This window comes from Propithecus coquereli, unplaced genomic scaffold, assembly GCF_000956105.1.
Source record: "Propithecus coquereli isolate 6110/MARCELLA unplaced genomic scaffold, Pcoq_1.0 Scaffold88, whole genome shotgun sequence".
NCBI lineage: Eukaryota > Metazoa > Chordata > Mammalia > Primates > Indriidae > Propithecus > Propithecus coquereli.
Window position 1 is genome coordinate 9727638 of NW_012155062.1, and position 15852 is coordinate 9743489.

At 39.0% G+C, this 15852-nt stretch overlaps 1 protein-coding gene across 1 annotated transcript in view; it reads left to right on the forward strand.

The window, feature by feature from the left end:
- Nucleotides 1-15206, forward strand: part of CCDC138 (coiled-coil domain containing 138) — a 168984-nt gene extending 153778 nt beyond the window's left edge. Inside the window, exons 12-13 of the mRNA XM_012664265.1 lie at nt 5812-5950; nt 15041-15206. Coding sequence (XP_012519719.1) covers nt 5812-5950; nt 15041-15206 — 305 coding nt within the window. The remainder of the gene's footprint in view (nt 1-5811; nt 5951-15040) is intronic.
- Nucleotides 15207-15852: the final 646 nt, after the last annotated feature.

Consider the following 15852-nt stretch of genomic DNA (forward strand, 5'->3'; position numbering starts at 1 on the left):
TATTTTTAGTAGAAACGGGGTCTCGCTCTTGCTCAGGCTGGTTTCAAACTGAGCTCAAACAATCCGCCCGCCTCGGCCTCCCAGAGAGCTAGGATTACAGGTGTGAGCCACCGCGCCCGGCCAGGAAGTTCTTTTATTTGCTTAGGATTTTATTTGGGGCTCTTTGTAATAACCGTTAAATGTATATATTTTGTTCATGCCAAGGCCTAATGTACGTATAATGTATGATAAAATATATTCTCTTTCATGCTTTTGCAATATACAGGACAAATGATCATTATAAATTTTGTGTGCTTTTTAAGCTTTTATATTGAAAACATTGATATTGTAGATTGTAGGTATGTTAACCCTCAGTGATCTCTCTGGTAATGACTTATGATTGTTCTTTACCCACTAATTTCAATTCTTTTAGCCATACAATAGTTAACAGTCTTGTTTAGAGTTCATATGAATCATACGTCTCAGGACCTGAAATAAAATTGTGTATAATTGTTTAAGGGTGATTGAAATTTCAATTGATTCATTGTTCTATTTGTAGATTATATGTACTATATATGTAACCTAAGTTTTTGTCTTTAAGTTCATTCTATGTAACTGAAATTGAGATATATATATACTCTTGCAGACATACATGCATACTTCACACACACACACACACACACTTCAGCAGTGAACTATGTTTATACTTGGGTTAGACTACCGTTGTGAAAGTGATGAGTTTTGTTACCCTAATTTTAACATGTAGGGCACATATCATTGTCTCTATTGCTCCATTCTTAGCACATACCACTTTCTTAGTTTGTTTTGCGCTATTATAAAGAATGCCTAAGACTGGATAATTTATAATGAACAGAAATGTAATGGCTTATAATTCTGGAGGCTGAGAAGTCTTGTATCAAGGTGCTGGCATTTTGCAAGGGTCTTTTTGCTGCATCATCACATGATAGAAGAAGAGAGGGTGAGAGAAAGCAGAAGGAGGCTGAACTCGCCCTTTTATAATGGCACTAATCACACCTATGAGAGTGGAGCCTCATGGCCTAATCACCTCTTAAAGGTGCCACCTCTTAATACTGTTACAATGGCAATTAAATTTCAACATGAATTTTAGAGGGGACAGACATTTAAACTATAGTATTCTGCCCCTGGACCCCAAAACTTTTATCCTTCTCACATATAAAATACATTAATTTCATCCCAATGTCCCCAAAAGTCTTAACATGTTCCAGTATCAGCTTAAGTTCTGAGTCTCAGCCTGGCGCAGTGGGACACCTGTAGTCCCAACTACTTGGGAGGCTGAAGCAGGGGATTCCTTGAGCCCAGGAGTTCAAGACGAGCTAGGCAACATAGCTAGACACTATCTCAAAAAAAATTAAAATTAAAGTCCAGAGTCTGATCTAAAACAGATACAAGTGAGACCCAAGACATGATTCATCTTGAGGCAAATTTCCCTCTAGCTGTAAGCTGTGAAATCAAAACAAGTTACATGTTATCCTACGCCAGGTGTGGTGACTCATGCTTGTAATCCTAGCACTTTGGGAGGCCGAGGCAGGAAGATCGTTTGAGGCCAGGAGTTTGAGACCAACCTGAGCAAGAGTGAGACCCTGTCTCTACAAACAACAGAAAAATTAGCTGGGCATGGTGACATGTAGTCTCAGTTATTCAGAGGGCTGAGGCAGGAGGATCACTTGAGCCCAGGAGTTTGAGGCTTCAGTGAGCTATGATGATACCACCGCACTCTAGACTGGTCAACAGAGTGAGACCCTGTCACACCCCTCCCCCCACAAAAAAGGGTACACATTTCCAAACTACAGTGGTGGGACAGTTGTAAGATAGACAGTCCCATTCCAAAAGAGAGAAATAGGCAAGAAAAAAGGGGTAAGTCATCCTAAGTAAATCCAAAACCCAGCAAGGAGAACAACAGTAAATCTCTCCTTTGAGTCCATGTCCTTCCCTCTGGGCACACTGGGGCAGGAGTTGGGCCCCCCAGGCCTCAGGCAACTCTGCCTCTATGGTTTTGCTGGGCACAGCCCACACAGTGTTACTGAAAGCTCAGCACTTTTCCTCGAGGCCGTATCAGAAGAACGAGAACAAGTGGTTTGAGAAGGAAAGAGAAGTTTATTACTTTTCTGGCAAAGGAGGAGGATGGAGACTACTGTCTGAAATGCCATCGTCCACCCAATAAGCAGAAATACAGAGCTTTTAAAGGGTGGGTTCTCGGCTTTAAGCAATTGCTATTCAACTACAGTTGATGATTCTGATGATTCTGATTCCCATTTCCACTGAAGACAATCCCATCACCTCCACTCAGGGTCTCCCTCTGCCAGGTCAGGGTGAGCCGTCTCCTGTGGCACCAATACCAAAAGACTTAACCTGTTCCTCCCAACCATTGGCCTGAGGCAGAGATGCAGGTTTTAGTTCTCAAAAAGAAGTGGAGGATGTTTTAAAGAGCCAGAAAATAATTTTGCCGTTTTTTCAGGTATTTCCTCTGTTATAACAGCAACTCTCACGGGTTGCAGTCTTGTACCTACAACTCTCCCAGACTGACATTGCACACTGGTAGCTCTACAGTTCTGGGATCTCTGGGGTGACCCTATCCCCATGGCTCCACTAGGCCTAGTGGGGACTCTATGCAGCAGGGTATTGCCCTAGTGGGGCTCTCAGTAGTGGCTTTGCCTCTGTGACAGATCTCTGCTTTTTGCAACATCCTTTGAAATCTAGATGGAGGAAGCCATCCCCCCACAGTTCAAGCATTCTGCGCACCTGCAAAATAAGTACCATGTGGATGTTGCCAAGGCTCATCGCTTGCACCCGCCAGAGCCATGGCTGGGGTGGGAGACCCCAGGCGGCCCTGGGCAGTAAGCTCTTCCCAGGGGCACCTCAGGCCAATTCCACAAAACTATTCTGCTCTCAGTGCCCTCAGGCTCTGAGCCTGATGGCAGGAGCTGCCTAGAAGATCTCATAAATGCCTTTAGGGGCTGTCTCCCACTGTCTTGATGAACAGCTTCTGGGTTTCTTCTGTCCGTACTAATCTCCTTATCAAAGGGTTGCTTAGCCACACCCTTCATATTCATTCCTGAGCATACTTGTTTATTGTTTACAAGGACAGAATGAGAGTTTTTCAAATCTTTATGTTCTGCCTGCCTTTTAATTTTAAATTTTGTCCTTAAATCATTTCTCTCTTCTTACATTTTGCTATAAGCAGTTAAAAGAAGCCATGCAGCATTCTGAATGCTTTGGAGCTTAGATATTTTTCTTCCATAGCTCTTAAGTTCTGCATTCCATAAAGTCCTAGGACACAGACACAATTCAGACAAGTTCTTTGCCACTTTGTGACAAGGATGGCCTTTTCTCTAGTTTCCAATGTCTTGTTCCTCATTTCCATCTGAGATCTCATCAGAATGGCATTTACTGTCCATATTTCTACCAGCATTCTGATCACGACCACTGAAGTCATCTCTAAAAAGTTTCACACTTTCTGTGCAGCTCTCCTCTTCTGAGCGCTCACCAGAATTGCCCTTAGTGCTCTATTCATGGCAATTGTAACCGAGTCCAAGCTCATATCATTTCCTGCAGGACAGACAGTAAGTTGAGACACAGGTTTTGGGGTAAGGAAAGCAGCTTTTATTCAGAGAACCAGCACACTGAGAAGTGGAGGACTAAAGTCTTAAAGAACCATCTTTAGTATGAACTTTAGGCTCCTTTTTATGTTAAGGGGACGGGAGCAGTTACAAGAGGTAACCAAGGACCTCAGTGAGGGTCTCAGGAGGTTGTAAAACTTAGATTTCTCATGGTCAATTAACTTTGAACGAGTAGGTTAGGTCATCATGCTCCTATAAATCTTTAACATAGATTTGTTGCTTGTGTCTATACTTTCCTTATATCCCTGGGAGTTAGTTTTAGAAAAGAAACAGTTATCATCTTACTTTTAGAGTTGAACTACAACTTAAATTCTTCCTATAATTAACTGGCCTACTTGCAGAGCTAAGCAAAAGCTTTTAACCCAAAGGATACTACCACAGGGGTCAGCAGCAGAATGGAGCTCCTTGTGTTACACCCCCTCCACAGTCTAACCTGTTTTCAGCTGCTCCTTCAAATCCTTTCAGCCGCTGCCCATTACCCAGTTGCAAAGTTACATCCACATTTTCAGACATTTGTTATAGTAACTCCCCACTTCTCTGTTACAAATTTCTGTATTAGTTTTTTTGTGCTGCTATAATAGAATGCCAAAGAGTGGGTAATTTATAATGAACAGAGGTTAAATGGCCCACAGTTCTAGAGGCTGGGAAGTCTGAGATCAAGGTGCTGGCATGTTGCAAGGGTCTTCTTGCTGCATCATCACATGATGGAAAGCAAGAGAGTGAGAGAAAGCAGGAGGAGGCTGAACTTGCTCTTTAATAATGGCACCAATCCCACCCATGAGAGTGGAGCCTCATGGCCTAATCACCTTTTAAATGTCCTACCTTTTAATATGATTGCAAAGGCAATTAAATTTCAGTATGAGTTTTGGTGGGGACAAACATTTAAATCATGGGAACTGCCTTTTATTTTCTATTAGCAGGCCATTCCTCTGACTTTATTTTGGATTTTGTTGCTTTCATGGTTTATTTAAATAGTACACTGTCAAGATAGTGACCCATAAGTCTTTCAGGCTGTGCTTATGGAGTCAAAAAACAAGATGAAAGCTAGCCGTCATATGTTTAGGTCCTTTATGGCTAATAACTTATTTGTATTTGGAATAAACACTGATATTCATTGTGGTAGCCTCAGAGTTTTATAGATGCTTTTTACAAAGGAACTTAACTATTTTAAAGGATAAAATTTAATATTTTTACATTATTTTTATGTCTTTTCAGGCTTTCCCAACAGCCATTAATGCGTTTGGCTTAAAAACCTTAAAAAGCATTTTTATACATTATTTTGTAATAAATTCACAAGGAACTCTAACAGGCCTTTTATCATGGATCATATTCATAAACCTTTACTTACATCTCTATCAGATACATTCTTGGAGGCAGAATTGCTAAATCGAAGGATATATACACTTTTAAGGCTTTTGATACAACTTTGCCCAATTCCTACTATTTTATTCCTACTCTTATTGAATATTTTTACTATATTATGTTCTGAACTTCTTATTTTTGTCCTTTGGTCATTACTAAAAATACTAGGTACATCTTGTGGCAAATATATTACAAAGAGATTTCCCTTCTCTCTTCCAAATTTGGCATTTCCTTTTGCTTTTTTTTGTTTTCTAGGGCTTTGCCTTTTTTCGATTTAATTAATGTTTTTATACATAGACAATTAAAATATTTAAATTTTCAATTGAAAATTTTTCATATTTTTAAATGAATCTTCTCCCTTTTATATGCAAAAAGTTCCTCCTTCTCCAGTGACTATGTAAATTGTCATTAATATTGAAATGAGATTCTTAAATGTAGGTGTTTTGGTTTGTTTTTATTTACTACTTCCAAAAAATTTTTTATTCCTGATTATTTAAACTGAGCTTGTTAAGAATTTGTTGAAGAAATGACTTCCCTCCTTTCTTTCAAACATGGGATTTCCACTAAATTTTGCCTAACCAGTGTTTGATATTAGAGAAAATAATCTTATCTTTCATCTACAATGTTCAACAAGAGCCAATGTATGTTTCAATTTTTCAAATCATATTTTTGCCCCAAAGTTTAAGTATGAAAAGAATGAAAATCTAAATCAGTATTTATAATTGCCCCCACATAGTTCTGGTTTTATTTGGTTTCTGATTTCCTTTTTAGCTACTCCCTAACAGTAAAACATGGATGATTTGTTTTGCAGAATTCTTGCAGCCTTTCCTGGAAGCCTGTAGCAACACTTTATTTTTTCGTACTTGCTCCGTGCTGCTTCGAACCCCTAAGCTTGATCTTCACATACTAGAAAAGCTCAGTATTATTCTACAGAAACTTTCGAAAATCAAGTAAGAATTTGATAATTCTGACATTTTTATTGAAAGATAACTTCTTATGATCATTTAGACCTATTTATTTATTTATTATTTCAGCATATTATGGGGGTATAAATGTTTAGGTTACGTATATTGCCTTTGCCCCACCTGAGTCAGAGCTTCAAGTGTATCCATCCCCCAGACAGTGCGCACTGTACCCATTAGATGTGTATGTCCCCATCTCTTCCTTCCCCCTCCCATCTGCCTGACACCCAATGAACGTTATTACTAATATGCACTTAAGTGTTGATCAGTTAATACCAATTTGATGGTGAGTACATGTGGTGCTTGCTTTACCATTCTTGGAATACTTCACTTAGTAGAATGGGTTCCAGCTCTACCCAGGATAGTACAAGAGGTGCTATATCACCATTGTTTTTTGTGGCTGAGTAGAACTCCATGCTTGTACCTCATTTCCATTTGAGATCTCATCAGAATGGCCTACATATACCACATTTCATTAGTCCACTCATGTATTGATGGTCACTTGGGTTGTTTCCACATCTTTACAATTATGAATTGTGCTGCTATAAACATTTGAGTGCAGATGTCTTTTTTATAGAATGTCTTTTGTTCTTTTGGGTAGATGCCTGGTAATGGGATTGCTGGATCAAATGGTAGTTCTATTTGTTTCTCTTTGAGGTATCTCCATATTACTTTCCACAAAGGTTGTACTAGTTTGCAGTCCCACCGTGTATGAGTGTTCCTATCTCTCCTCATCCACGCCAACATTTATTCTTTTGGGACTTTTTGATAAAGGCCATTCTCACTGGGGATAAACGATATCTCATTGTGGTTTTGATTTGCATTTCCCTGATGATTAGAGATGTTGAGCATTTTTTCATGTTTGTTAGCCATTAGTCGATCTTCTTTTGAAAAGTTTCTGTTCATATCCTTTGCCCACATTTTGATAGGGTTGTTTGATTTTTTTCTTGATGATTTTCCTGAGTTCTGTATAGATTCTAGTTATCAGCCCTTTATAAGATGTATAACATGCAAATATTTTCTCCCATTCTGTAGATTGTCTGTTTGACAGTCTCTTTGGCTGTGCAGAAGCTTTTTAATTTGATCAGGTCCCATTTATTTATTTTGGTTGTTGCTGTGATTGCCTTTGGGGTCTTCTTCATAAATTCTTTGTCTAGGCCAATGTCTATGAGAATTTTTCCAACATTTTCTTCTAGAATTCTTATAGTTTCATGCCTTGGGTTTAAGTCTGTTATCCACCATGAGTTGATTTTTGTGAGAGGTGAAAGATGTGGATCCTATTTCAGTCTTCTACATGTAGCTATCCAGTTTTCTCAGCACCATTTATTGAACAAGGATTCTTTTCCCCAGTGCATGTTTTTGTCTGCTTTGTCAAGGATTAGATGGCTACATGAGGATGGTTTTATATCTGGATTCTCAGTTCTGTTCCTTTGGTGTATGTCTCTGTTCTTATGCCAGTACCATGTGGTTTTAGTTACTGTAGCATTATAGTATAGCTTGAAGTCTGATAAATTGGTGTCTCCCAATTTGTTCTTTTTGGTTAAGATTGCTTTTGCCATCTGGGGTCTTCTCTAGTTTCATACAAAGCGTAGAATTATTTTTTCTAGATCTGTGAAAAATGGTGTTGGTATTTTAATAGGGATTGCATTGAATCTGTAGATCACTTTGGGTAGTATAGACATTTTAACAATGTTGATTCTGCCGACCCATGAGCATGGTATGGTTTTCCACCTGTTTATGTCCTCTGCTGTTTCCTTCTTCAGTGTTTAGTAGTTCTCCCTGTAGAGGTCTTTTACCTCCTTAGCTAAATATATTCCTGGGTATTTTACTTTCTTTGTTGCTATTGTGAAGAGTATTGAGTCTTTGATTTGGTTCTCAGTTTGACTGTTGTTAGCATATAGGAATGCTACTGATCTCTGTACATTGATTTTGTAACCTGAGACTTTGCTGAATTTGTTTATCAATTCCAGTAGTCTCATGGCAGAATCTTTGGGGTTTTCTAGATATAAGATCACATCGCAGCAAAGAGTGAGACCTTGACCTCTTCTGCCCCAATTTGGATGACCTTGATTTCTTTCTCTTGTCTTATTGCTCTGGCTAGGACTTCCAGCACTATGTTGAATAGAAGTGATCATAAAGGGCAACGTTGTCTGGTTCCAGTTCTAAGTGGGAATGCTTTCAATTTTTCCCCATTCAGTATGATGTTGGCTGTGGGTTTGTCATGTATGGGTTGTATCATTTTTAGGTAAATCCCGTCTGTGCCTATTTTGTTAAGTGTTCTTATCATAAAAGGGTGTTGAATTTTGTCACATGCTTTTTCTGCATCTATCAGGGGGATCATATGGTCTTTGTTTTTGCTTCTATTTATGTGGTGAATTACGTTTATAGATTTGCATATGTTGAACCATCCCTGCATCTCTGGGATGAAGCCCACTTGGTCATGATGGATTATTTTTTTGATAAGCACCTGAATTCAGTTTGGTAGGATTTATTTTTGAGAATTTTTGCATCTATATTCATACAGATATTGGTCTGTAGTTTTCTTTTTTTGTTGCATCCTTTCCTGGTTTTGGTATCAGGGTGATGTTGGCTTCATAAAATGTGTTGGGAAGGATTCCTTCCTTCTCGATGTTGTAGAATAATTTCTGCAGGATAGACACCAGTCCTTCTTTGTAGGTCTGGTAAAATTTGGGTGTGAAACCATCTGGCCCAGGACTTTTCTTTTTAGGAAGGTTTTTGTTTGTTTGTTTGTTTGGTTTTTTTGTTTTGTTTTGTTTTTTTGAGACAGAGTCTTACTCTTTTGCCCGGGCTAGAGTGAGTGCCGTGGCGTCAGCCTAGCTTACAGCAACCTCACACTCCTGGGCTCAAGCAATCCTTCTGCCTCAGCCTCCTGAGTAGCTGGAACTACAGGCACGCGCCACCATGCCCGGCTAATTTTTTCTATATATTTTTAGTTGTCTGATTATTTTTTTGTATTTTTAGTAGAGACGGGGTCTTGCTCTTGCTCAGGCTGGTTTCTAACTCCTGAGCTCAAACAATCCGCCCGCCTCGGCCTCCCAGAGTGCTAGGATTACAGGCGTGAGCCACCGCGCCCGGCCAGTTTTTTTAATTGCTGTTTCAATTTCGGTACTTGATATTGGTCTGTTAAGGAATTCTATTTCTTCCTGATTGAGCCTAGGGATGCTGTGTATTTCTGAGAATTTGTCCATTTCCTCCATATTTTCCAGTTTATGTGCATAGAGGTTTCTGTAGTATTCATAGATGATATTTTGTATTTCCGTGGCATCAGTTGTAATTTCTCCTTTTCATTCCTGATGGAGCTTATTAGAGTTCTTTCTTTTCTGCTTCTTGTTAATCTAGCCAGAGGCATGTCAATTTTATTTTTTCAAAGAACCAACTTTTTGTTTTATTAATCTTCCATGTAGTTTTTTGTTATCAATTTCATTTAGTTCTGTTCCGATCTTTGTTATTTCTTGTCTTCTGCTGGGTTTGGGGTCGGTTTGCTCATCCTTTTCCAGTTCTTTGAGATGATTCATTAGATTGTTTATTCGTGATCTTTCTGTCTTTTGGATGTAGGCATTTATGGATATAAATTTTCCTCTCGGGACTGCTTTAGCTGTGTCCCACAGATTTTGATAACTCATGTCTCCTTTATTATTTAGTTCAAAGAATCTTTTAATTTCCATCTTGATTTCCTCCTTAACGCAATAATCATTCAGCAGAATGTTTTCCATGACTTTGTTTAGAGATGAGAGTTTCTGTTGGAGTTGATTTCTAATTTTATTCCACTGTGGTCTGAGAAGATGCATAGTATAATTTCTATTTTTAAAAATTTTTTGAGATATTCTTTGTGCCCTAGGATATGGTCAATCTTAGAGAATGTCCCGCGAGCTGATGAGAAAAATGTATATTCAGTGGTTTTTGGGTAGAATGTTCTGTAAATGTCAGTCTGACCCATTTGTTCTAGAATTCTGTTTAAGTCCATTGTTTCTTTGTTTATTTTCTGTTTGGAGGATCTGTCCTGTTCTGTCAGAGGAATGTTGAAGTCTCTGGCTATTGTGGTGTTGCTGTTTATCATTTTATTTAGATCAAGTAGGATTTGCTTTATGAATCTGGGTGCACCTGAGTTAGGTGCATACATATTTAGAATTGTTATGTCTTCCTGTTGAATTGTACTCTTCACCACTATATAGTGACCCTCTTAGTCTTCAAATCAACAAAAATGATGAAAGACAAAGTTATCTGAAATCAGACCTACAACACCAGTTTTCTTTTGGCGTCCGTTTGCTTGAAATTTTCTTTTCCATCCCTTCACCTTGAAGCTGAATGCATCCTTATGGGTTAAATGTGTTTCCTGAAGACAGCAGATACTTCGCTTGTGTGTATTTATCCATTCGCCCAGCCTATGTCTCTTTAGTGGGCAGTTCAAGCTATTCACATTTATTGAGAGAATTGATAAGTGGGGTAGATTTCTGTTCATTCTGTTGAGTGGAACTTTGTTGCTTTGTTTTCTGTCTTGAGCCATTGTGGTATCTGGCCTTTGACCTTTAGCTTTTGGATGATTTGTCATTCGTGAGTCTTTATTGTGCTGATCCATGTGTAATACTGTTTTGAGTACTTCCTAGAGGGCAGGTCTTGTCTTGATGAATTCCCTCAGTCTTTGCTTGTCTGAAAAGATCTTTATTTTTCCTTCATATACAAAACTTAGTTTTGCAGGGTACAAGATTTTTGGCTGGGTGTTATTCTGTTTGGGAAGAGTGAGAATCTGGCCGCAGTCTCTTCTTGCTTGTAAGGTCTCAGCTGAGTAGTCTGACATTATTCTGATGGGTTTTCCTTTGTAGGTTACCTGCTTCTTTCACCTTACAGCTGGTGCAAGGACCTCTTTGGTGTTTATTTTGGTCAATCTGGTGACTGTGTGTTGTGGTGTCTTCCTGTTTGTAATGACTCTCCCAGGAATCCTTTGAGCTTCTTGTACCTGGATATCTAGATTTTTAGCAAGGCCTGGGAAATTTTCTTCTATTATATCCTCAAATAGCTTCTCCAACCCTTGTGTATTTTCTTCTTCACCCTCAGGATTGCCTATGATTCTTACATTAGTACTCTTCACATAATCCCACATTTCTTGTAGGCTTTGTTGTTTTCTCTTATTTCTCTGCTCTATCTCTGTGACTGATTTATTTAATTGAAAGGCATTATCTTCAATCCCTGAGATTCTTTCTTCTGTTTGGTCTACCTTGTTCTTTAGGCTTTCCACTGTGTTTTGTAATTCCTTGAATAAATTCATTTCCAGAAGTTTAGTTTGATTTTTCTTTAATATTTCTTTTTTTTTTTTTTTTGAGACAGAGACTCACTCTGTTGCCCGGGCTGGAATGAGTGCCGTGGCATCAGCCTAGCTCACAGCAACCTCAAACTCCTAGGCTCAAGCGATTCTACTGCCTCAGCCTCCCGAGTAGCTGGGACTACAGGCTTGTGCCACCATGCCTGGCTAATTTTTTCTATATATATATTTTTAGTTGTCCAGATCATTTCTTTCTATTTTGATTTTTCTTTAATATTTCTTTAGTGAATTTTCCTTCCAAGTCCTGGATTTTGTTTGTGGCTTCTTTGTGTTGGTTATCCATTTTTTCTTGCATATCATTGAGTTTTCTTACAATCCATGTTCAAAATTCTTCTGTCATTTTAGTGTTCTGAATTTGGTTTATGTCCATTGCTAGAAAGCTTGTGTTCCCCTTTGGCGGAGTGCTTTCCGTTTGATTCTTCATACTTCCAGAGTTGTTCTGCTGATTCCTTCCCATCTGGATCAGCTGTTGCTTCTTACCTTTAGATTTTCATTTGAATAATGACATGCCCTGATTAGTCTCCGAGCCAGTAGATGGTGTTTGTGGGTGAAATTCAACCACACCCTGTATGACGAGTCAGTAGATGCACTTAAAGGGTGTACAGAATGACCTCCCTGTCAGTAGTTGGCGCTTGCTGGGAGGAGCAGGCTTCAGTGTTGTTTTGGGGTCCTGTAACCAGCTCTTGTTCCTCTGGAGAGGCACTCTGGTGCCTCAGGTGTTGGGTGGGGCCCTGGGACTTCCAGGTGTGTCCTTATTCTCCAATTCTGTGCGAGCAGGTGGGGGAGTGAGTCTGGGCGGAGCTGCGTTGGGTGAGCCTTCCCTCAAGCACCACAAATGCTGTTAGCAGGGGTCAAAGTTCTGTTCTCTGCTTCTGGGCAAAGCTGCCAGGGAGGGGCTGAAATGGCCCCACTCAGCCGAAAAGTCTGCGTGTGGGGGTGGGGCTGTCCGAGACCTGCAGTCTGGAACAGGCCACACTCCTTTCCACCCACCCCTATTCCACGGTTTCTCCCAGATCTCTGCCAGCAGGCAGGACCGCAAGCCAGTGGATCTCCCCTGGCTGTGATTCCGGCCGGGAGGGTCCCTGCCCAGGATTATGGTCTGAGCTGGGCACATGGCCCTCCCGTGGGAGGAGGGTTGCCCATCAAGCTCGCTGATCTGCCCCTGAAGGCACACACACTTGAAGTAGGCTCGCTCACAAATATCCCTTCTGTGCCCTGGGCAAATGCGATCAGGGCCTGGGTGTACGGGATCTCATCTGCAGGCCTGTCCCCTGGGCCCTTGAGATCAATCCCTCACCCTGCCCGGGAGAGGAGTGCTGATCTCAAGTTACCCACGGGGTGCCCAAGCTGGATCGATGTCACTTCACCTCAGGATTTACCCTGTTCTCCTGGAGTCCGGGCAAGTGGCACCTGGGAGGAGGACTGGCGGGTAGAGAGCTCACCGTGTGAGTACCCCTCAGTCTCCTGTAGGGTCCCAAAAGGAAAGGTCCTGTTCCCTGCAGATGGCTCCCAGTGGTGGCTAAATTGTCTCTCTCGGCAGCCACAGGTAGCAAAAGGGAAGGGGAGAATGAAGCAATATGGTGCTTGCCAATCAGCTCGGGTCTGTGGGCCAGGAGGTGCCCAGAGGGAACTGGGAGCCTGGAACCCTGTCTGCAAGAGGCTTACTGCTCACTGGTGGTGGCCATCTCTGGGCTGGTGTTGGCAGGTTTCTCCAACCACTCAGGAGCCCACCAGCAGTCCGTGATGCAAGGGAAGGGAAATTTAACCTCTCCACCTACCCTTGTCACTGGTCTCCAAGCGTCTCGGGGGCCTGTCTCCTTCAGTTCTCCTCTGCAACTTCTTCCCATGAAGTCTCCTGTAATTTCAGGCACGCTTCCTACTGACCCCCATCTGATCTGTGTTTGTCTGCCTGTTTGTTTTTTTTCACTTTCTTCTAAAATCTGTCTTTCTTACAGAGACACTCTGGCTGGCAGTTTTTCTCATCCATCATCTTCATTTAGACCTTTCTAAATCCCATACTAGTTCAACTTTGATTATTAATTCCAAATTTCCAATATACAGATATATAAAGTTAAGATTCATGAATATTAATGTGATCTAATACCACATATTTAGTGATAGACAGTATCAGTCTTAGAACATCGAGTTGTTGCTATAGTTCAGCTAAGCTAAATGAACTTTAAATACCATAGACAGTATATAAAAGTAAGCAGTTTTTAGCAACCAAATGATAATAGAATAAATTATTGCATACTGGTATTCTGTAATATCACAGGTGAAAATTTAGATAATAAACATGTATTTAGCAGTTTCTTCTTGATGTACTAAAGTAAGCTTAGGGAATGAAAATGAAGCAGGCAGAAAAATTTAAGATGATTTTCGTAATGGAGTTTGTTTTAGGAAACTATTATGGGCTTCCTACTGCAACTAATTTGGATTTTATTGTGAGAACTGAGGGCTATTTCCTCTTCTTTCTCCTGACTCAAATATTGTTATAACCAGTTTTTAAATTATAAATCAAGGACATGAATTTTAAGCTGTATTTTCTTAGAATCTTGCTGTAGTCTAGTTTTTCCTTTGAGGCAAATCTGGACACCTTCTGTCTCATCTCATTTTCATAACAGTAAATTTTTATTTTGGTTCAGCTCTTCCCTCCCTAGCCTTATCCCCTCATCTATAATTTGCATCATAGACAATGTAGAAGTTTTAACAGGCTTTGGTAGACTTGAATAGGAAATGCAATGCATCTTAAAGTTATTTGTAGCTAGGGATAATGGATCCATGTGTTCTATCTGGTACCATGCCTAGCATACTGTAGTGAATTATTGTCAAATTATAACCTTATTCTCAAGTGATAACATTATTAGTTTTGGTCTGATACCAGCTAAACTTATCAATTTATTGTCTTCCTTTTCCTTCAGACTGTATCATGATTCTCTTGATTTGTAATCAGTAAATTCTTAATAAGGCTTATTGCAGTTACCCTGTGATGCCATAAAGTTACATTAACATTAGATTTAATTTTTTATTTGTGTGATTTTTTAAAAGTAGTCCCAAAGTGCAAGTATATCCTTGGGCCAAAATGTTTCACTATTCAGGATATGTTTTGTAGCTTAGGTTCATTTCAGCCTTAGGTAAAGACCTTGAACGAAGCTTGAACAAGAGCATTAGGAATAGTTGATGCTGAAGCAAGTCTTAAAGATTTAAAAACACGAAGATGTAAATCCTTTTGTATTAAAGGATGGTACATAAGGTTATTTGATAATTTCTCTCGAGGTAAATATATTTAGAAAAGAAATAGGAAATATGTTAAAAGATTATTCTGATTGACTGAAAATGAAATTGCTGACTAGTTATTAAAATGAGGAAAGTTGAAGTATTCTGGAGCCAGGTTGCAAGGTAAGTCAATATTCTGCCACTTTAAACGGCCCTACTTACTTAAGATGATCAAATATTTGACAAAGCTGTGTGGAAAAAAAAGATTTCTCAAGCTCTCTAATGGTGAATAAGGTGCAGTTTTCAGGATTATAAAATGTTTCCTTTTTTCCCCAAATGCTTTTCTATTTCAGGCCTATCTCACAAAACCTATTTCAGCTTCTTAATTCTTTAGTCACCTAGTTTATCTATTATTTTTAAAAACAGGTACCATTTCCTCAAAAGTATATATAAGTTATGTCAATGTCATTACAGATAACTTCCCTAAGTATATGTAATAAAATTATGTATTCATTCTTTTACAGGAGTAATAAGAAGCTCTTTGAACTTTTTACAATTCATCTGATGCTTCAAGAAATACAAAGGACAACACATCCAGAGCATGCCTTTCTCTGTATTAATCTAAATTCAACTCTGTTCAATTTGGGTTTAACAAAATGCAACTCCCTAGCCTCCAATGCAAGCCATTAGACTGGGTTATTTTTTAATATATATGTTGCTTATTTGTAAAAATGTAAAACTCACCAAAGTAACTAAAATTCTACCAAGTTACCAGTAGCATCATTTATCATGAAAGAAAGGTTTTTGTTTTTTTTTTTAACTTTTTAAATGAAATCTACAGAAGCTATGGAATTTTTGGAATGTTTTGGTTCAACTAAGGTAGTACTAATGTTTAAGATGGCATTTCCAGAATTTGTGACACTGGCGTTACTTTTTGTGAAAGTATTTTAGGAAAATTCTTTCTTAAAGTTGTGATTATTTGGAATAAAATTGGTGCTTATGTGGGAACAGGGTTAAATCATGTTATGCTGTTTTCTTAATATATTAGAATTTCTCCTTTTGGAAGCAAAAGTACATATTTTTAAACTATTGATAGTATAACTTTTCTATATATTGTAGCCTAGATTCACAAATATTGATTTTTTTTTATTGTGCTGTTCACAGAGTACTTTAGAGGAAAAAAATTTTCAAAATAATTTTTTACTGAAGCATGTATATACAATGTAAGACATTTGTTTAAAAAAACAGTGAAAAATAAAGAATATCAAAGTCCCATTACCAGAAATATCTCTTGGTATAGCCAAAGATGAGTCTAAAGTGGCCAGAGGTCTTGGGT